Consider the following 23,118-nt stretch of genomic DNA (forward strand, 5'->3'; position numbering starts at 1 on the left):
CACTGATATGCCTCGTTATCTTGTCCTTGCTCAGTAATGACATCACGCACGCAACATACACACACAGGAGACACTGCCATACTACCTGAAGCAACAGTGCTATCTGCTGGACCCCTTGAAAACCGCACAAGGCAAAAAGAGGTAATGATAGCGACTTCTGTTTTAGAAGTAGTAATTTATTTATTTCACCCGGCTACATATATATCAAAATATACAGTGAAAATTGAATTACGCTTCTGTTTTTAAAAGTTTATCAATACAATAAGGGTCATGGGCATTACAGGTGCAGGATGAGTAAAATGGCAAAAAACTTTCCTGCATAAAACCATCTCTAACTGGAAAATTCAATTTCCTGTCTGTGCGTTCATCCACCCAAAGTAAATCTGATTGCGATGTTCAATGTTGTAACCTTTTCTCTTTTCTGTCTGCAGCGTGACTGAATCAGTCTTCTTGGAGCTGTGCTGAACTGCTTTGCAGTCAAAAGGTGAGCAGCATTACTCCACTCAGATCAGTGTATGTTCCACTGTTGCTCCTGTTAAAGTGTGCTACTGTGCATTTTATGCAAATATTAAAAGGCCTGACTGAGCATTTTCTCTTGGGACCTGCACTAGTTTCAGTCCCTACTGCACAGATCCAACAGTACAAATTCAATAGAGTATCCAGGACAGGATTCATCAGAGGTTCACCAACATTGCCTACCTAGTTTATGTTGAGCAGTGCTGGCAATGAGTTGTAGGAGATGAGATAAAAAATATAAAAACTAAAAAGGACAAGAAAGGATCGAGCTAGAAAATATGTACAGTAGGATAGAGTGAGTAAGGATATAGATGGAAATATGTTCAGATGTAAAGAGAGTGTGCTGAAGATGGAAGATATACTTTGAGGAGCTGATGAAGGAACAAAATAGTGAAGTTAATGAGTCAGAAAGCGCAGAGAGTCAGTGAGGAGGAAGTGAGGGGAGCCATGAGGATAATGAAGAGCAAAGGCAAACGGATCACAATGGCGGTATGGAGACATCTAGGGGAGAGAATGGTGGTACTTTTAAACTAGATTGTTAAACACAATCCTTGAGAGTGAGATAACGGCTGTAGAATGAAGAGTTCTGGTACAGATTTTTAAGAATGCTAGTAAAAAGCTTTTGTAACTTGGGAGAGATATATTGTATAAGTTAGTTACTTATTGTTTTATTAAGAGTATAAACACTATACATCTATTGTATGCATAGAGTGTTGATGGTAAAGTATACCAAAGGTGCCAAGAAATAATCAGTGGGACTGGCAGAGAAGTGGGGGAGGAAAGTGCAGGACATGGACAGTGAGACAGTGGTGAGATGTGAAGTAGGAGTGGATGTGGGATTACTTCAGGGATCAGCTCTGAGCCTTGTTTTGATCCAAGAAATGATGGACGGTGGACAGTTGATGTTTGGCAAAGGTCCTCAAGTTCTGTGTTTGCTGATGACCTTGTGGTCTGTGATAAAATCAGGAAGCAGCTGGAAGAGTCTGAAGAGGTGAAGTTATACTCTGTACAGAAGAGTAATGAGCCGGTAAAAACAAGAGAGAATACAATGTGTGTGAAAGTGAGGGAGAAAGGTGGAACAGTGAAGTTGCATGCAGTAGAGGTACTGAAGGTGGTTGAGTTGATGCATCTGGGGTACACCATCCAATGAAATGGGTAGTGCACAACTCAAGGAGAGTACAGGCAGAGTGCAGTGGATGAATATGAGTGTTGGGATGACTTGTGACAGAAAGAGCTGCAAGTGAGAAAGGTAAAACCTAGATGATTGGAGTGAGACCCACTATGATGTATGGTTCTGAGATGGTGGTGCTAATAAGAAAACAGGACCTGGAGATGGGGGTCTGCAGAATTCCAGAAGAAGTTAAAGGATTGACAATTGATAAATCAGAGAGACAGTTCAGGTTGAGCAGTTTGGAGACAAAAATAGAGGCAAGGGTGGGATGGTTTGGACCTATGCAGAGGAGGGGCAGTGGATTTGTTGGATATGGGGCTGCAAAGGGAGAGGAAAACAGGAAGACCACAGAGAAGCCTTGTTAACGTATTAAAGGAGGGGTATACAGCGGGTTGGTGGGACAAAGGAGGATGCTAGAAATAACATCAGATGGAGGCAGATGATCTATTGTGGTGAGCCCCGAAGGGGAGCAGCTAAAAGAAGAAGAATCTTGTTTCTTATGGTTGGTGAGCATTTCGAAATGGTAGTCAGCATAGCAGAGAATGTTTACAAAAATGACTTGTGCTGGAATATCAGCTGTGACGATTGATACAGCTGATATTGACACAGTGAGGAAATGTGGTTCTCTGAAACCGAACTTATGCCTGGTTCACACGGCAGGATTTTCAAATTGTCGTCTGATTTTGAAAACCCGAGAGACCCCACACGGGATGATAAAAATCGTAGGTATAACAGGTTTGGTCCTACAGTGTGTGGTGTCCAGCATCACTGCTAGGACAACACGTCACACATGAACAGATGTCACTCACAAAAATTCAGATGTCAGATGGGAAATCTTGCAAACCCTCTCGAGATCAAACATAAGTACAGAGTAATTCCTTTCCGTGTTTCCCTCACCTTGCTTTCTGATTGGCTACATGTCACATTCAACAGGCTGCATGCTTAGTTGTCTTCAGGGAACACCTAATAAAGGATATTGAGCCAAGACAATCCAACATGTTGAATATCCCAGATTTGAGGTCGGAGCAGTCCTGATGTCCTTCTGAGCAGACTAGATCACTCTTAACACACCACACACAGCAGGAATATCTCATAAGATTATCTTTAGAGCCAATTGGGGCATGTTGGAGGGGGAAGATCTGGTCAAATGTTGGCATAAAAATCCTGCCATGTGAACCAAGCATAAGAGAATTTGGATCAGTTGCTTATTCGGATTGTTTAGAGATAGGAAAATATATGGGAAAGAGATGGGTTTTATTCATTTCTTCCATACAGAGCCTAGGGGTGGTATGCTATCTGGTTGGATGGGATCAGTCTCTGTGCTTGCTTTATTTTCAGTTTAGGATTTTAGAATGTGCCACATTGTGCTACCACAAACCAAGTTTTAACTACTGCTATATTAACTACTGCCTATATTTTTGGTTAGGGCGATGCTATTACCTTATTTACCATGATAAATCTATATCGAACACATTTGGGTTCAACTTGGGACAAACTTCCAAAGAAGCTAACATCATGTCCAGATTTTCATGGTGTCCCTGTGGGATGAATGGGAGCTTCTTCCTGCAGCCAGGTTTTTAAAACTGACATTCTCGTATGTTCCACATACTGATGGCTGCTTTTTATATGAAGTGCTGACATGTGGCTCAACATATACACGTCAGTTACTTTAGCTGAGGTACACCAAAAATATAACATTTCTTTCACTGTTGACATCATGAATGTCACTAATTCAACTAGAAAGCAGCTGGTCAGCAGAAAGCTGTTGTTATGTAGGAAAACTGTAAAGTGGTTTCTGAAGAGCCATTACTGACTGAGGTATATGGAGCCACATTCATGAGGTTTTGCAGTTAATAACTCTTCTTGTTCTTAAGATTTCTCTTTAAGTTCTGTGGAAAAATAAATGTTTCTGGGGTTCCAGGATCTAGCCACATACCGTTGTGGGTGTTGTAAATCTGTGTCTGGCACACTATACTTCTGACATACTATATACAGGGGTTTAGGTAGAAATGTTGGAAAGTGGTAACAATGACAACTGTGATGGATGTTCATTTACTTTCCTTGGAGTTAAGCTCTCTGCTGTCTCCTGGAGCAGCAGGTTATATAATATTGAAATCCTGATGTCATGCTCCAGAAATTTACTTCAAAGGGTCATTAATAGCAGATGCACAGATTGGAGTTGTATTAAACATTTCTGATCTCCAGTTCTTGTTAAGGATATTTTAGTCAAGTTCTCCTTGAGAATTGTTATTTAAGAACATAAAGGATCCTTATTCAAAATATGTTTTTTTTTCCACACATTTCTATCAAGAGTAGTTATTTAAATAAGGAACTGTGTTTGTGAGACAGCAGGGACTACATAACAGTGTGATACTGTTAAATTCTTCCTCTGACTTCATTATAAACACCTCACTATACGGACACTTGCTAACCAGGAGTATTTTTTCCTCATTAGAAGCATTCACACTAAAAAGCGTTGTCACCACAGCCTGGTGGTGCCTAGTTAAGGTTCATTCACTGATAGGAAAAAGACCAGACTTTTACATTTCCAACTAGCCAGTCACTGGTCAGGATTGCATAGGCTAAAAATCGGTCAATTCTGGTAACCAGTCGATGTGTCGGTGCAGTGCTGGAATGAATAAACTGGCTTCAAACAGTTTACAGGTGGGCACTGAAACAAATATCTTATATGAATTATTCGAAAGATTCTACGTCCATCACTAAAAATGTTTAAGAACAATCCTTTTGAGGTAGCAGCATAAATGAAAAGTTCATTAAATTCTTATTCAAGAATGAGACTTTTCTATAAAATTAGAACTGGTTAGGAACATTCTACTAGACACAGCATGAAGAAGAATCCATGGATTCACTTCTATTTTAGAGCTACCAGCAGTGTAGTTGTCGTTTGTGTGTAGCATAATCAATTCCAGGTATGACGAATGTATCAAATCACCAGACTTGACACTTGAAACAACCTTGTCAATTCCTGACCTGCTCCTTGACATGTCGCAGTGTGTTGGGGTGAAAAGCATGTAACACGCAGTTACACTTGAGCCACTATACAAGGCAACAACTGTAGCTGTCACCGAGTGAATAATGAAGCAGTGAGGCAACACTCTCTGTTGGTGTGTGCACAGGGATCAGGTTAAAGGTCGTTCAGGCACTCAGAGGTGGAGGTATTTCATCTGTAATGTCCGGGCAGAAATGTTTGTATTTGGAATTATTCTTCTTTGCAATGAATTTAGCCACAAACCGACAGAGCTGTTAAAAGCAAACACCCTGAAGGTACACAGAGTGTAGGTGTGGGCTTTGAAGAAGGAGTGTCCTCTGTTCTTTATAAGGGTTACCGTATTTTCCGCACTATAAGACACACCGGATTATAAGGCGCACCTTCAATGAATGGCCTATTTTAGAACTTTTTTCATATATAGGGCGCACCGGATTACAGGTCCTTCTCAAAATATTAGCATATTATGATAAAGTTCATTATTTTCCATAATGTCATGATGAAAATTTAACATTCATATATTTTAGATTCATTGCACACTAACTGAAATATTTCAGGTCTTTTATTGTCTTAATACGGATGATTTTGGCATACGGCTCATGAAAACCCAAAATTCCTATCTCACAAAATTAGCATATTTCATCCGACCAATAAAAGAAAAGTGTTTTTAATACAAAAAACGTCAACCTTCAAATAATCATGTACAGTTATGCACTCAATACTTGGTCGGGAATCCTTTGGCAGAAATGACTGCTTCAATGCGGCGTGGCATGGAGGCAATCAGCCTGTGGCACTGCTGAGGTCTTATGGAGGCCCAGGATGCTTCGATAGCGGCCTTTAGCTCATCCAGAGTGTTGGGTCTTGAGTCTCTCAACGTTCTCTTCACAATATCCCACAGATTCTCTATGGGGTTCAGGTCAGGAGAGTTGGCAGGCCAATTGAGCACAGTGATACCATGGTCAGTAAACCATTTACCAGTGGTTTTGGCACTGTGAGCAGGTGCCAGGTCGTGCTGAAAAATGAAATCTTCATCTCCATAAAGCTTTTCAGCAGATGGAAGCATGAAGTGCTCCAAAATCTCCTGATAGCTAGCTGCATTGACCCTGCCCTTGATAAAACACAGTGGATCAACACCAGCAGCTGACACGGCACCCCAGACCATCACTGACTGTGGGTACTTGACACTGGACTTCTGGCATTTCCTTCTCCCCAGTCTTCCTCCAGACTCTGGCACCTTGATTTCCGAATGACATGCAGAATTTGCTTTCATCCGAAAAAAGTACTTTGGACCACTGAGCAACAGTCCAGTGCTGCTTCTCTGTAGCTTAGGTCAGGCGCTTCTGCCGCTGTTTCTGGTTCAAAAGTGGCTTGACCTGGGGAATGCGGCACCTGTAGCCCATTTCCTGCACACGCCTGTGCACGGTGGCTCTGGATGTTTCTACTCCAGACTCAGTCCACTGCTTCCGCAGGTCCCCCAAGGTCTGGAATCGGCCCTTCTCCACAATCTTCCTCAGGGTCCGGTCACCTCTTCTCGTTGTGCAGCGTTTTCTGCCACACTTTTTCCTTCCCACAGACTTCCCACTGAGGTGCCTTGATACAGCACTCTGGGAACAGCCTATTCGTTCAGAAATTTCTTTCTGTGTCTTACCCTCTTGCTTGAGGGTGTCAATAGTGGCCTTCTAGACAGCAGTCAGGTCGGCAGTCTTACCCATGATTGGGGTTTTGAGTGATGAACCAGGCTGGGAGTTTTAAAGGCCTCAGGAATCTTTTGCAGGTGTTTAGAGTTAACTCGTTGATTCAGATGATTAGGTTCATAGCTCGTTTAGAGACCCTTTTAATGATATGCTAATTTTGTGAGATAGGAATTTTGGGTTTTCATGAGCTGTATGCCAAAATCATCGATATTAAGACAATAAAAGACCTGAAATATTTCAGTTAGTGTGCAATTAATCTAAAATATATGAAATTTAAATTTTCATCATTACATTATGGAAAATAATGAACTTTATCACAATATGCTAATATTTTGAGAAGGACCTGTATAAGGCGCATAGAATAGAAGCTACTGCAGTCAAACGTTTGACTGGGGTTGCGTTATGCATCCACTAGATGGAGCTGTGCTAAAGAGAATGTCAACAAAACAGTCAGATAAGTCAGTCAAACTTTATTAATACACTACAAACCAGCGTTCTGATAACTCCATTCACTCTCATGGTAAGGTCTCCTCTACATAGAATTCTATTGAATAGAGCCAACCGCACGTTAGGAATGCATTGGAGTCTATGAAGTTGAAGTTGAAATCAAACGTTAGTTAAAACGTGAAAGGGAACTTTTCCCTGATTCAGTAAACATGTAAAATAAACAGTTTGATGCACTAAATCAAACGTTAGTACTGTTAACCTTTCCTGTTTCTGTCCCCTGACCGTAGTCTGATGACACAGGGGAGACGCTTTCTCCAGGGCCGAAGTTACTAGTTTCCTCGGGGTTAACTCCCTCACTCATACGTTGCTGAGTTGAGCATGAAGAAACAGCATCAAAACACTGAGTTGTTGACGAGATTCGGGGTTCTTTTTAATGACTTTGCAGCACGTAAAAACACGGCTTACAGACTCATACACCGCTGCTCCGGTCGCCGTCTCTACCCACCCCACACACACAATAATACCGATGTCCCTCCTTCACTCTTGATTCTCAGCTACGGCAGCACACAGCGCCACCTCTGTCCGGAGGAGTAATGTCAACATCTTCCATACACACACACGAAACATACACCCCACATACTGAGCTTCTAATCACATATAGTTCAGGCAATTCCTGCAACAGTACATTCAAACGTTATACACACACAAGTGGTGTTGGACTAGGAGTAAGCACAGTACAGGTGTTTACCGCTATTACTTCGGCGACGCCCCTGACTACGGTAGCCGTAATGCTGCAAGCGGTGTGGCTTAGTAGTTTACCAGTCGTACTGAAACATTTTGACAGAGCGCCGTGTACAACCAGTATGGATCAACCAATTAACCAATTGATCCATATATAAGGCGCTCCAGATTACAAGGCGCACTGTCATTTTTTGAAAAAATTAAAGGTTTTTAAGTGCGCCTTATAGTGCGGAAAATACGGTAGTTTTGTCTGACAGTTTGCAGACAGATGAAAATCTGACCAATGACATTCTTGAGTTGATTCCTGCTCAGCGTCTTCAGGGGTGATGGTCTTGGTCCTCTGAGTGACCTTTCCAACCAGGTGTCATTGAGACCTCACTGGGTTTGTAAACTGTGGTAGGTATTTGACTTGCTGACAACAAGTTTGTTAACTCCAACCGAGCTGTCTTGGAAACCATCAATAAGTTCACCTGACTGTATGATGAGCTGCTGGGAAATCTGGCGTCCATCAAGGCTGGTCCACTTTAGTGTCAAGTTTCCCTGGAGGTTTGAGACTGAGAGCGGAGCTCATCCTTTCTAGTTGCTAACCTGAATACGGCTAATCATGGAGGGGAACAACTGAATGTATTCTGCAAACCTTTTACAACGCAAGTTGAGAGCATTTGATTCCTAATATATTCACTAGATGCTGTCCTAAAAAGCACATGGCCTACAATATCTGGGGGATGTGAACAGTGTGTCCTTATCAACACTAGATTAGTGGAGAACAAAGAAAAACATCAGATCTTTAGAAAAATAACTCCAGCGGCTCATCAGTATCTGATCCAGTGAACGCCTGGTGTTGGACCTGAGACACGCATGATCTTTCAGCTGATCAGCTACTGTATGTTAACATGGGAACATAGATTCTTTTAAGGTGTCTGTCATGTGCTTAGACACAGTAAAAAGGATCTAGGAGCATCTTCACTGTGTTTCCTGCTTCCTTTCATTATGCAGCTCTGCTGCACATGCTATACTTTTGATCTGCTGGTCCCAATTCTGTGAGCCATCAGGATCAAACTGTTAGTGGGGTTGGAACACGTCCCCACCTCTCTGTAATCCATTCAGTTGTTTCAACTTCCTGCTGCCTCCTATTTGTTTCTGTGCGAGTAAAAATAGAACTCATTTGTTCTGTCTGTAAATGTGGAATACACCGTTGTGTGTGTGTGTTTGAGAGTGTGTACTGTGCATGAGTGTGTGTGCTCTGAGATCCTTCCCCCTGTGTGTGTCAGTTGAAATGCAAAACGGTGTAACATAAAATCAGCTCAGACAGTCTGTTTTAGGCCCCCGCTTGTTCTCTGTATTAATCTGCCTTCCTTGTATTGAAAGATGGAGGCAGATGTCGATACGAAGTGGGGAAACCAACAGGAAATGATGTAATCCCAGCCACAGATCTCAGGGGAAGTGATATAATGGTTGCTGGATCAGCAGGCAGCTCCTCGCTTGTGCTCAGCTTCCTGTGCCTCCCCCTTTTCTCCTTCCTGTGTGAGAGGAGCTGCAAATTTTACAGCGATATCTGAGCTGGACTTGCAGAATGAGCACCACTCTGATGTCACACTACCCAATCCAAAATACCCTGCCTCTGGATCTGAGGGAGCTTGGTTGAGTCCAGAAAAGGCACATTGGAAATGCTTCTCACCCTGACAGTCACTTACACACCTGTATGCCTAATAGTGTAGCTACTCCTTGGGTCTGTAAATCATGTTAGGATTATGAATCTGAGAATATTATTTAATATTAATATTTTATCAAATAATATTTTGGTCTGTTAAGGGTTGTCCTCTGAATACTAGCCCAGTAAGGCAGTGGTATTAGGACAAAATAGAAAGGTGTGAGACGAGCTCTGACATTATTGAACAGCATAAACTCTGCACACACATGGAATGAATTCACACAATTTCTTAAAATACAAGAATTTATTAACAAAAATAAGTCAACTCAAAGTCAAACATATTTCAACCAACAAACTCTTTACTATGCTAAAACAATCCAACTAACTACCAAGCAGAATTAAAGAATAACGAAGACTCATGGGCTATGTACAATATAAACAAGTTGATTAAAGATGATTGAAACCATGACCAAAAGAGTGATGCAACATTACCATGCAATGTTTATGTTTGAGAACCAAGGATTATCTTGAAGAATCTGGAAATGAAGTTAAGTTAGTCTTGGAACCAACTTAGGCAATAATCAGCAAACGTTTAGACAACCATTCACAATGGAAGATCAGATAAAATATTATTTTAATAAAATAATGTTTTAAATAATGATCTGCTGAATAAGACCAACCTTCTGGATGACCATTTCTCAACGGTGTCTCATTAGCTGCCTTTATTTATTAAAATAATATTTAAAGAAATATTATTAAAGGAAATGGTCAAATATTTAAGGGAGTATTTTGGAAAAGACCCAAATCTTTCTGGAGAAATGTGGCTTAATGGTGTTTACTTAAGTATCAGATTTAGTAAAATGATGTTAGGGACACATTTTTTACTGGATTGAAAACTAAACCTTTCTGGGTAAATATTATTTGGCAGCAAGCACGTGTCCTTAGCTGTTAGCGGTTGAAGCTAACAAAAGAAGCTGATAGCTTCGCAGCAGAATCAAACACACACCTTTAAAAATACAGTCAATAAAAGGGATAAAATGCATAAGCGCGGACGGCGCGTTATGATCAATCTTCTGTTTAAAATCACCCTTCAAGTAAAGTTTGTCTTAACTTTAAAACATACAAACAAAGAACACAAAACTGAACACGTGTGCTGCAGATCATCTGCTAGCACCAAGATAGCTGAGTTTCACACAAACAAAAAAGGTTTAGCTTCCAGCTAACCCCCGTAGCTGTGGATGAAAGACGGCTCGTTCTGTCCGCCAACCAACTGCACGTTACCGTAACCACGGTGATGCGGGGCCGTTGTCCTTCCTTCAGACTCTGCTTGTAGAGACCGTGTCTCTGCAGGGAACTCTGGAGCACAGTTTGCTTCTGCAGGCCTCAGAGAGAAAGTAAAGCAATCCTTATACCTTAATTTCCCTTTTATGAATGAATACCGGATTCTTTCAACAGTAATTCATCAGTACTTAACTTGTGCATATGATCGCGTAATCTTATGACCCCCTCGGATCCAGTTTGAAGAGTTTTTGTCTGTTTGCCAGCAAAGAGACATTAGCGAGCTGCCTCTCCGGCCAGTCTCTGAGCGGAGTCCGGGTGGTAGAGATCGGCTTGTTGGAGAGGGGATGCTCTTACACAGACAGTGGCATCATGGGAACCCTGTTTGCTTGGCTGTGCCGGAAGTAGGTTAATGCAATTTATTTTGAAAATTCCATAAAAGTTTGTACCGGAGTTTTAATGTTGTTTCCATAGCTGTGGGTCCCAACAATCATCTCTGCACTAATTAAACATATTGAGTGAATCTGAAGACCACTCACTGCTCTGATGTTCGATCAACACACCAAAGTAAACACCTCCTACATTCAGGTCTCTCTGCTAAAGAACATGAGTAAAGCTGAGAGACTACAGAACTTTGCTTCTGCAGTTGATACTATAAAATCACCGGAGGACCTGGCGGAACACACGCACGCACACAATGCATTTTCTGGGTGCCACGGTATAAATCCTTGTGCTAATTAGGGACCTGTCGAGACTGCACCTACTTGTCTCCTGGTTTCCCTACATAGCTCATGGCAAACTGCAAACTGGACCTCTCATGGTTTCCTCTTGCCACTATTCCATAAAGGCTAGATTTGTGGTGAACATTGTCAGCAGCTGTTATGGCAACAGATTTTATCACCTGAGCAGCTCCTTCAGAGATGCCATTTGCCTCTTCGCTGCATCTGATTAATGTGCTCCTTGCTCAGCATCTCTGTTTAGGTGGACAACCATGTCTTGGTACATCTGCAGTTGATCCATCCTCTCTCTGTGTTCAGATTGTGGATTGAACAGAGCTCTGTGAGATGTTCAAACTTTGGGATATTGTTTTCTTACCTAACTCTGCTTTAAACTTCTTCACAGCTTTCTCCCTGACCTGTCTGCTGTGTTCCGTGGTCTCTATGATGCTGTTTGTTCTCTAATGTTCTCTAACAGGTGTTTAGTTTTATTTAGAGATAATCTGCCAGTCAGATTTAGTGTATAACACAAAATCTCAGATGAATAGATTGTGCTTGTTATGTGGCAAAATGTAAAAACGTTCAAGTTATAAATACCATTGCAATGTGCTCTATATGCTATTTTAGTGCATTATTATTAGCTAAAAGTAGCCTGGTCACTGAGCACAGTATTTAGCTTGGTACTGGAACATGCTAACACTGGGTATGACATCATTCCCAGATAGGAGTAATAACATCCGAGGCTTATTAGATCCCAGCATTAGGACTGGACACTATTCACCAAACTGGAACCCCATTCTCCACAGTGGGATTAAACTTTCTAAGCCATTAATCTACCACATGTTCCTCCATGCAAGGACACTGTTGCTCCTATCACTATCTCACCTCATTATGTGATTATCTGATAAAATCAGAACTAAGAGGTAGAGGTAGTCATACTATTCAAATCAGATCTTCAATTTTTGACTGGTATGTCTGCAGCCAACACTGAGCACCAGTTCCAACTTCAGTGTAATTCAGGCACGATTGAAAGACACCGTAAACAAAGCCTGTCATCTTTTTAGAAAATGGCCACCCTGCAGGATGTGTGTGAGAATCAGAGGGAAACAGCCTAAATCACCATTGCCTCTTTCTTCCTTGGTTTTGATTTATAGCTTTACTTTGCAAAAAAAAGCCAACAACCAGGCCCAAAAATACTGTACAGTGGTGTGTGTGTGTGTGACCTGATATAGAGCCGTGAGAATGGGCCACATTTAGTGCGCTCGAGGGGACTTAAAAGCCTTTTTTGCTGTTGCTGCGTTGTGGCCACAGACCAGTTGGGCCTCTGTGGGTTACTGGGAGCTGCCGAGTCCTCATGAGGAAGTTGCTCAAAGGCACTCAAGCAGCAGATGTTAGAGACCAGAGGGAGGTGACATAGTTCCAGTTTTTCTTTGAAAGCAGTGTGTGAACCTTTAACATTTTGTGTCCTCTCACCCTGTGTTCTGTCCACATGTTGCTTCCTCATGTCCCCATTTGTCCCAGTCTATACTTATGCATGTTGTTCTCTGCATGTCTTTTTTGCAATTTGTAGAATTTTGCAATCTGTACAATGTGGTTTTACATTGTCTCGGTGAAATATACATGAATGTTCCTAGAAAATATGTGTTCCTGGAAGATATGTTGCTTTAAGATCTCCATTGTTCATGAGTTCAGTAGTTGTTTTGCAGATCTTCTGCTCAACTCTGTCAAGAGACTAAAACTGTTCCACAGATACCTTTTGCTCCAAATCATCTATCGACCAGGCTGATATTCAGTATTACCTTTCTGAGCTTGAGTTACAGTGCCTTGCGAAAGTACTCGGCCCCCTTGAACTGGTCAACCTCTTGCCACATTTCAGGCTTCAAACATGAAGATATACAATCCAAATTTTTTGTGAAGAATCAACAACAAGTGGGACACAATCGTGAAGTGGAATGACATTTATTGGATATGGCAAACTTTTTTAACAAATAAAAAACTGAAAAGTGGGGTGTGCAATATTATTCGGCCCCTTTACTTTCAGTGCAGCAAACTCCCTCCAGAAGTTCAGTGAGGATCTCTGAATGATCCAATGTAGTCCCAAATGACTGATGATGATAAATACAATCCACCTGTGTGTAATCAAGTCTCCGTATAAATGCACCTGCTCTGTGATAGTCTCAGGGTTCTGTTCAAAGCGCAGAGAGCATCATGAAGACCAGGGAACACACCAGGCAGGTCCAAGATACTGTTGTGGAGAAGTTTAAAGCTGGATTTGGATACCCAAGCTTTAAACATCCCAAGGAGCACTGTGCAAGCAATCATACTGAAATGGAAGGAGTATCAGACCACTGCGAATCTACCAAGACCCGACCGTCCCTCTAAACTTTCATCTTGAACAAGGAGAAGACTGATCAGAGATGCAGCCAAGAGGCCCATGATCACTCTGGATGAACTGCAGAGATCTACAGCTGAGGTGAGAGAGTCTGTCCATAGGACAACAATCAGTCGTACACTGCCAAAATCTAGCCTTTATGGAAGAGTGAGAAGAAGAAAGCCATTTCTCAAAGATATCCATAAAAAGTCTCATTTAAAGTTTGCCACAAGCCACCTGGGAGACACACCAAACATGTGGAAGAAGGTGCTCTGGTCAGATGAAACCAAAATCGAACTGTTTGGCCACAATGCAAAACGATATGTTTGGCATAAAAGCAACACAGCTCATCACCCTGAACACACCATCCCCAATGTCAAACATGGTGGTGGCAGCATCATGGTTTGGGCCTGCTTTTTGTCAGGAGAGACAGGGAAGATGGTCAAAATTGATGGGAATATGGATGGGGCCAAATACAGGACCATTCTGGAAGACAACCTGTTGGAGTCTGAAAGAGACCTGAGACTGGGACAGAGATTTATTTTCCAACAAGACAGTGATCCAAAACATAAAGCCAAATCTACAATGGAATGGTTCACAAATAAACGTATCCAGGTGTTGGAATGGCCAAGTCAAAGTCCAGACCTGAATCCTATCGAGAATCTGTGGAAAGAGCTGAAGACTGCTGTTCACGAACACTCTCCATCCAACCTCACTGGAGCTGTTTTCGAGCTGTTTTGCAAGGAAGAATGGGCAAGAATTTCAGTCTCTCGATGTGCAAAACTGATAGAGACATACCCCAAGTGACTTGCAGCTGTAATTGCAGCAAAGGGTGGCGCTACAAAGTATTAACGCAAGGGGGCCGAATAATATTGCACGCCCCACTTTTCAGTTTTTTATTTGTTAAAAAAGTTTGACACATCCAATGAATTTCATTCCACTCCACGATTGTGTCCCACTTGTTGTTGATTCTTCACAAAAAAATTGAATTTTATATCTTCATGTTTGAAGCCTGAAATGTGGCAAGAGGTTGACCAGTTCAAGGGGGCCGAGTACTTTTGCAAGGCACTGTATGTGTCAAAGAAGTACAGGAAATGTTTTGGTCTGTAGATGTAGAAAGCTGGTAGAGACAAAAGAATAAAGACCTGCAGCTGTAACTGCAGTGACTGGTGGTCCTACAAACTATTGACTCTGAATGCAAATGCACACCACACTTCTCAGATTGTAAATTGTAAACAAAGACCTAATCCAGCTATCATTTTTCTTGCTATGTTATATAACTGAGATAAAGATATAGAAGTTTGTGGTTCTACTGCGGCAAAATATGAAAATGTTATGAATCATTACTTGTGCAAGGCACTGTGTGACAATGAAGATGATAATGTTGTGGCTGCAGGAAATCAAGCTTCTGCTGTGATAAATGCACGATTTATTGCCTCACTTCTGTGGAATAAAACGCGGGAGAGATGAAGGAATTGATGAGGAGTAGGGAATAAGGAAAGGTGGAAGGGAAAACTGAAGAAGGGTAATTATATTGGAGAAACAATGCAGAGAGGTGGGAGGAGGAATGCAGGAGAGGAGGATGATTGTACGGTTTCAGTCTGACAGACATGAAGAGTGTGGCTGCAGGAGCAAAGTAATTACTGTTTACTTTGGACACACACACACATACACACACACACAGCACTTACAGTCCATCACTGTGACCTGCTGTCTCAGCTCTGCTCTACTGAGAGCACCGTGTGACAGGCTGATGCTTGGGAGAAGTTGTGTACAGCCAGAGTAACGCAGGAAACTCCTGCTGCTCTGTTTCCATCACATTGAAAAGAGATCATGGATACATCGACATCAGGCCAGATAATCATTTGATTATACATTTTGTAACAGAAAAACAGTTGTGATGGACATTTTCAAACTGCTGCCAAAAATGGCTTCCAAAGTTCATATTCTTACTGAAGAAACACGTCATGGTAGAAATCCTCTCCTGGTTCTTGGAAAGAAAAAGTTCCTGAGTTGGTCTTCATCCAAACTCCAGGTTCCACAGAGCTCCTGTACGCTCAGCCATCCCCAAACCACACATACATACACACATACATACACACAGAGGGCCTAGGCTCCAGCATACAAACAGACCTTGCTAACCATAGAGATCTAATTGTAGCGCTGCTTCTCACTTTGTGTGTAAGTTGTGTTTTTTTGTGTGTTTGCATTAGGGTGTGTTCCATTCTGCTCTCTAATCCTGTGTGTGTGTGTGTGTGTGTGTGTGTGTGTGTGTGTGTGTGTGTGTGTGTGTGTGTGTGTGTGTGTGTGTGTGTGTGTGCGTGCGTGCGTGTGTTGTCCATATGTATGTTGGGCTGGCAGTAAATCCCCAGGGGAGTCCAAGGGGTGACAGCTGAGTAGCTACCCAGGAATAGCATACTTTGTCCTGGGTGAGACTCAAGGGTTGTCTGAGTGAAGCTGCAGGAAGGAGAGAGTAGAAAGGCTTAAAATGAGGTAGGGGGTGCGAACAGAAGAGCTGAATGAGGTTATTGGTCTACTTTTTATTAGTTACTGATATATTAAAGACAGCACCAACCTGCTACACTGCTTCTCTAACAGGAGTTCCTTTTTCCATATTTCAGTTTCTTTGTCCAGATTAGTGGTAACGTTTTCTGAAACGCACACAACAGATCCCATTTTAGCCCATAGAACTATACCAGTGGGCCACATTTCCTTAAATTAATCTCTCCATCTCTTCCATGTTTGCACCTTTAATAAAATGTTAAAGGTTGCCCCTGAAACTGACTGTTGTGAAAAGTTTAAAGTCAATATTCAACAGCCTATGTTGCTTAATTCATGGACTGCAACCTAGCAAAAGAAACCACATTTTGTTGCCTACTTTTGTGAGGGTGGTTCCAAGTAGGCAGGGATCGTTATGAGATTCTCCCAGTGTGAAAACCCTGAGCAAACATTCCACCATTTGACAGTTTTAATCCAACAAAAACATGATCCATTTTATTATTTCAAACAGAACCGCAATGGCTGTTCCTACTGCTGCTAAAATACTATAACATGATTATTATAGTTAAATCTACATAATTAGCTAACTGCAGGTGGCTTTTTGCCACCGGAAATATTGTCATGTAGCCAAGTTTGTCTTGCTATAAGTGAGTTAAAGCTCCAGAAGCATTCTTTTTTCCAGCTGGCTGGCAGTGCACAGGAAAAGTTTGTGGAGGGGCTGTAATACATTACTCTATGCTCCAGACAGCTGGAGTAAACTTCAGTCACTCTGGCACCTGTTCTGGCATTTCCATTAAATTACTTTAAACCACAGGAATGGTATGACAAACAATTTAGCAGTGTTGAAGCTGCAACTTGGATCCAGCCTAGTGCCAAACCAGCAGCTTCTTGAAGCTTCTGTTCCATTACAAAGGCTAAAACTCAAAACAGTAAAACAGAGAAACTTTGCTGTAATATGATCCAGCTTCCTGGTATCTGGAGTCAGCACCAGGTCATTTGGCTCCTTCACCATTTGAATGAAACTTCACCAAGGCAGGTATGAATTATTGTCCTGTGACACATGGCTCCATTTAACACCTGAAGAAGCCAGGTACAAATCTACTGAAACTGTACAGCCAAATGACCAGAACCAGCTGTTTCCCCTTTGATTTTATGTTTAAACACCTGTTACTGAAATGATCAACTTTGAGTCTTTCCACAGTAACAAGTTCCGCACCGAAGAGTGTTGTCAGCGCCACCTAGTAGTACTTATGTTTAATGCTCTCACTGATCAGATTTTTGAGTTTTGAGGGGTCCAGCTGAAGTTTGTCTGATCCTAATCACTACTTTTTAACCAACTGAAGAGTTTCGAAGGTAGTCCACCGATTGGGCCCTGGTTGCTTACTTATTGATTGTCTGTTGCTGCCAAAAATAGACATTCTCAGTTTAAAGGAAGTATTATAGGAGTAAAAATTCCAGTGTCAAAGTGGGTCAGTGAGGTAACATTTGCTCCAAATGCTAAAGGTTCATTGTTTCGAGTTGTTTTATTCTTACTTAACTCAATCTTTAAGTAATGCCAATCCCCATGCAATAAACAGCCTATTTCAGGTTGGCTAACCAGCAGCTGACCCAGTTAATTAATCTGCCCGTTGTACATCTATCCAAATATGAGGTCACGGTTTTTGATGACATAAAATTTACCTGGGATTAAATTTTACCCGGGATGCTTTAGAATACAGTTTTTTTGTTTAATCAGTTTGTTTGTTGATTGTAGGCCTAAGCCGGCTTACAATTAACAATGTCTTGAGTCCAGGAAGCACCTGACTCTGCTTTTAAACAGTGACTGCAACATTCAGGTGTGTGCATTATAATCGTAATGACTATAAATTAATATAACTATGGCTTTAATATTTTTTATACATTAATATTTTATATTATTTAGGCAGCACTTGATATAGCACTTGCATTTCTGCTTTTAAAAAAAGGCAACTATATGATGTTCTACGTTTTTAAAGTTTTTGTTTTAATGCTGTACTACTGTGGGCAAACTACTTTCAACACTAACAGACCTTTCTATACAGCCTGGGTTGAATAGCTTACAGTTGAAAGTATGAAAAAAAAAATCTTTTCATTCAGGTTAATAAAGGCTTTCATCCCTTTTTTATTTAATTTCCTTTTGGGATTAATAAAGTATTTTTGAATTGAATTGAATTGAATTTTACAAGATAAAACATTTGGAACATTGGTTCTTTAGGATTAGGATCCAATGTGACACATCTTGAGGCAGCTTAATAACCAGTTAGTATAACTTCCAACGGCTGACCATTTTGTCTTTCTTTTTCTTTCTCTCTTTTCTTTTTCGGATAGTGAAAGACTAACAACTGTGGATAGTTGAATCTAGAAAAGTATGGAATTTTTACATCAAAGAAGGAAGGAAGTCTGTTTGAGTGTGTGCGTGGGTGTGTGAGAGAGAGAGAAGGAGGGAGGAAGAGGTTATTGCTGGCATCAATCAAAGGAACGGTGCCTCTCCCCTCTCCATGTGTGTTGACTTTTTCACAGGGCGGGTACATAAACACACGTTCCACATTAATCTGTCAGGACCGTTCCTCGACATCTGTTCTGGCTTCTCTGATTCTTTGTTATGAATTATGTTTTAAAGCCTATTTTTAGACACATGAACTCCGCCTGGTCCATGTGATTGAGAAGTTTCAAAGATCTGGACCCTGTTAACATTGTGAGATGAAGTCATGGTTCTTAAAATAAAGAACTTCAAAGTTCACCAGCTGCTTATTTTACAGGATAAAAAAATGATGATGTTATTTCACTGGTCAGCGTGCTTTATTATTTAGTGTGATAAAAATGGAATTATTATGAGTACTGGATACCTTTCAGTAGGCCCAGATAGACAGATTTAACTCTGTTGGCAGACATTGAGGACTGGACTGCAATCAAGCAGCCATGGGTAACCTGTAGTGCCTTCACAGGTTCTGTTTTAGGTTGATGCAACCCCAGATGGGTCTGCTGGTTGTTCTGTGTGTGTTGGGAGACCTTCTAAGGGCATTTGGAATCAAGAAGAGTAGGTTTGCATTATATTAGATTATAGTTTAATGTTAACCTTCAAACCGTTTCACAATGTTCCCATAACCCAAATCGTAATGATGTAATTCAATATTCATCCATCCATCCATTTTCTATACCCACTTCTTCCATAGTGGGTCACGGGGGAGCTGGTGCCTATCTCCAACAGTCTACAGGCGGGAGGCGGGGTAAACCCTGGACAGGTTGCCAGTCCATCGCAGGGCAACACAGAGACATACAGGAGAAACAATCATGCATACACTCATTCACACCTAAGGGTATTTAGAGAGACCAATTAACCTAACAGTCATGTTTTTGAACTGTGGGAGGAAGCCGGAGTACCCGGAGAGAACCCACACATGCACAAGGACCTTCTTGCTACAAAGCAACAGTGCCACCAACCGTGCCACTGTGCAGCCCTCAATATTAAGCCATGGTATCAAATTTAAATTTGACTTGAAATTAGACAGGCAGTTAGCCACTGTGGTCAGCTGGTTTCTGCCTATTTCAACAGGTGTACACATTGGAAGACCTAAAAATGTTTAAACACCAGATACATTCAGATATATGCCTAAAGTAAGAGTTCTTGTTTTGGTGAACATTAGCTCCAGCTGGCAGATCGATATTAGCTAGTTGACTAGCCTGGGTAGATGTTCTGTTAGCGCAGCTGACGTGGACTGTTCATTCTACTGACTTACATGCTGATTGAGGGGATGTGACCTAACTACTGTTCATCTTTTATGCACACTGGTTTCCCAGCTTGCAACTGGAACGCGCTCAACTCGGGTGTTTCCAACTATTTTGGAAACAAATGGAACTGTATTAATTGAAGGGCTTTCTGTCATTCACCAGTCATACACAACTGACTGACAACTGACCTTATCATGGTGGGAGAGGGTTCTACTTTACAATTCCTGGAAAAACAACCTCTTAAGCCCAACCCCCAGAACTGGGGGCAGAATTTAACCTTTGCTTTCTTCTCATTTCTTTACTGCAAGTTCCATTAGTCAATGTTATTTTGAGCCCAAACTTCACAGAACCCCTCTGGACTTAAAAGGTTAAATTGAAGGAACTTAATGATTTAAAACTTTAGTGGTTATTACTATTGTGATTATCTTTTTATAATTGGGTGTTCTTTGTAATCAGAAAGATCCCATGCCCAGAAAAAGACGTGTAACATGAGATGGGTGGTGTACAGATTATAATTAGGCCAAAATTGTGGTTGATATGCCAGCCGTAGAAAGAATGAAGCTGAGTTATTTCTCAGAATAAAGTTTTGCAGCTAGTTTGGTCCGTATTGTAGAACAATGTCAAGAGTTTGCTGAATGTAAAAGTAGGTGATCAACATGAAATGCTCTGCTTAAAGTTCTAACTGGTAGTTTTTCCCAAGGAAAGAAGCTTCATGTCTGAATGAAACATTATATACAGCTGGATGTTTTTCAGATAGAACATTCTGCTTCACTACAGCTCAGGCAGAAATAATAAAACAGTTTTCTCTCTACTGACACATTTGTCTTCAACCATAATGCTTAATACTTACTTGCAGTACCCAACATTGACCACTAGATAGAGATGAGAGATTGACTTTAGTTGTCTTCTTCTCTTCCTCAGATGGATCAGCTTTCAGATGAGGAGGTGGAGGTCAGGGGGGAGGAGGATGAAGAAGAAGAGGACAGTGATAAGGAGGACCAGGACCTGGATAAGATGTTTGGAGCCTGGCTAGGAGAGCTGGACAAGCTCACACAGGTACCGTGCAGGATGTGGATCTCATCTAATGACAGTGGTGGAACATTCAAATAACAGTGGATGGAATGTAAACATAACTCCTATGTGTGTGTGCAGAGCTTGGATGATGGTCGTCCAGAACGTCCCCCTCAGCAGAAAGCTCCCCTCAGACAGGAGACCAACATGGCAAACTTCTCCTACAGATTCTCCATTTACAACATCAACGGTGAGACGTGTGTTGATTTTACATTCCTCTCCGCCACCTGTAGCCCATCTTGATTTCTATCATATTGTGTTTGCATGCAGAGGCCCTAAATCAGGGGGAGAATGTGGACCTCAATGCCCTTATGGCCGACCTGTCATCCATTGAGCAGGAGCTCAGCACCATTAACACCAAGTCCAGCAGCAGCAGTATGGCCCGGCTGGGACTTACAGACACCAAGGTGCCCATCTTATTCATTTATTTATTTATTATTTATGATGTCTTCAACTTGTTTCTACTACACATGCTCTTATCTTGTGTTCAGGTCCGGCAGAAGCCTCCTGCTGGGCGCAGCAGCAGGCAGCAGTCAACAGGGGGCACTGTTAGCAGTGTTTCTGGTGGGGGTGGCAGCAGTGGGGCAAGCAGCAGCAGCAGCAGCACCAGAGCGTCTCCGGCCGGCACCATCAGAACTCCAAGTGGACATCAGGGGAGGCCGCCGCTGGGTTCCAACTTCAGCCTGGATGACATCACAGCTCAGCTGGAGAAGGTTGGGATTCATTCTTACAGTAACGCCAACCTAAGACCATCTCTCTGTCATGGGACAGCTGAAACGTGTGCAGTGCATGTTTGTTTCAAGTGTCCACCTGCTGTGATTCACATTTTTAGATCACAAATGTGGAAAAATCTAAAACCTGGGAAAGTTGATAAAGCTGACCCCAATAACACTCCTTGCTCTTCAATGTGCCACTCAGAAGTTACTCTCACCATGACCAGAATACATAGTTTTTGAGGCATTTGAAAAATTCTTTATTTTCAAATGAATGTGAAGAACTGAGAACTATAGAAAGTTGAGTCAAGAGACGTATGGAGCACCTATTTGACCCAGAATTATGCTCTCAGATGACAGTAAATTTATTAGTATGTTCAAGAACAGCCCAGGGACCACCAACATGACTGAGAGGGTCCCAACCAAGAAAGAAGAACCTGATCCAAAATCAACACCTTTAAGCACAGCTGAGGTTTGGACAAGCCAGAGTTGTTCTCGAAAAATCCTGCTCATAATAACATTAAAGCAACTGTCAAGCATGGTGGTGGGAGCATCATTCTGTGGGGCTGTTTGGCTGGCTGTGGCATTGAGTAATAAAAACATTCTAGCTATAAATCTTATTTTTTAGTTTGTTCAACTGTCAGTTCTCAGTCAATGAGGTCAATTCTTTCAGAACAGGTTCTGGGTACTATGTGTGACAAAGATCCACAACTCATCATGTGCAAAACACATTTCTTCTTCTGTTCTGTTTATCTTTTCCTCAGGCGTCTTTGAGCATGGATGAAGCCGCACGGCAGACCTCCTCCCACTCTCTTAGCTCCGCCTCCTCCTACACGTCGGCCTCAGTGCGACGGCCCGGATCCTCTCAGCGCCAACATCGACGCACTGGATCAGTGGGCACAGTCAGCGAGCACGAGGTAAAAAGAATTTCCCAAACCATAAGGTTTGCAGAGCAGTCTCAGCTTTGAGTTAATCAGTTGTTATTCAAGGTTGAAATATTGCAAAAACAAACTGCAGACCAAACTTCATGGGGTCTTTTTCAGAATGTTGCACTTCTTTTTCCTGCTTCCATATAGAGACCTTCTTTTTTCCTCCTCAGGTGCAGTCATTCGTTCACTCCTCCCGCTCCTCCGTCACTTCAGCCTCTGGCATTTCTGTTAACTCCGCCTCCTCCATGGATTCGCTGGACAGCGTCCTCCACTCCGAATCTGACGGCCCTCAGCCTTCGGGTGAAGGATCCAGTCAGGGGCATCCCAACACAGAGGTACAAACTGAGATAAACAAGCAGAAAGTTTTGTTCACTCTAAATGATGAACTCTGGGATGGAAAACCTATTAATTCACGCAGTTTTATTTGATATTGATGCAGCTGATCAGAGACAGACTCCGATTGTACCTAAAAGAACCGTTTTAGTCCTGAAGGTTTCCCACACATTATTACTTATTTAATCAGCATGACACCTGTCTGTAAACTGGGATTATGCTGAGTCTATTGTC

The 23,118-nt window shown here is 41.8% G+C and overlaps 1 protein-coding gene across 2 annotated transcripts in view; it reads left to right on the top strand.

Annotated features, from left to right (window-relative positions):
* The window catches only part of raph1a (Ras association (RalGDS/AF-6) and pleckstrin homology domains 1a), a 96,620-nt gene that overhangs the window by 39,742 nt on the left and 33,760 nt on the right, over positions 1-23,118 (top strand). For both annotated transcript variants that reach the window (XM_047370000.1, XM_047370001.1), the window contains exons 2-8: positions 432-484; positions 20,760-20,894; positions 20,991-21,099; positions 21,180-21,316; positions 21,401-21,622; positions 22,387-22,539; positions 22,722-22,886. In XM_047370000.1, the coding sequence (XP_047225956.1) occupies positions 20,760-20,894; positions 20,991-21,099; positions 21,180-21,316; positions 21,401-21,622; positions 22,387-22,539; positions 22,722-22,886 (921 nt within the window). In that variant the 5' untranslated portion in view covers positions 432-484. The remainder of the gene's footprint in view (positions 1-431; positions 485-20,759; positions 20,895-20,990; positions 21,100-21,179; positions 21,317-21,400; positions 21,623-22,386; positions 22,540-22,721; positions 22,887-23,118) is intronic.

The sequence above is a fragment of the Girardinichthys multiradiatus genome, chromosome 7 (assembly GCF_021462225.1).
Source record: "Girardinichthys multiradiatus isolate DD_20200921_A chromosome 7, DD_fGirMul_XY1, whole genome shotgun sequence".
Lineage (NCBI taxonomy): Eukaryota > Metazoa > Chordata > Actinopteri > Cyprinodontiformes > Goodeidae > Girardinichthys > Girardinichthys multiradiatus.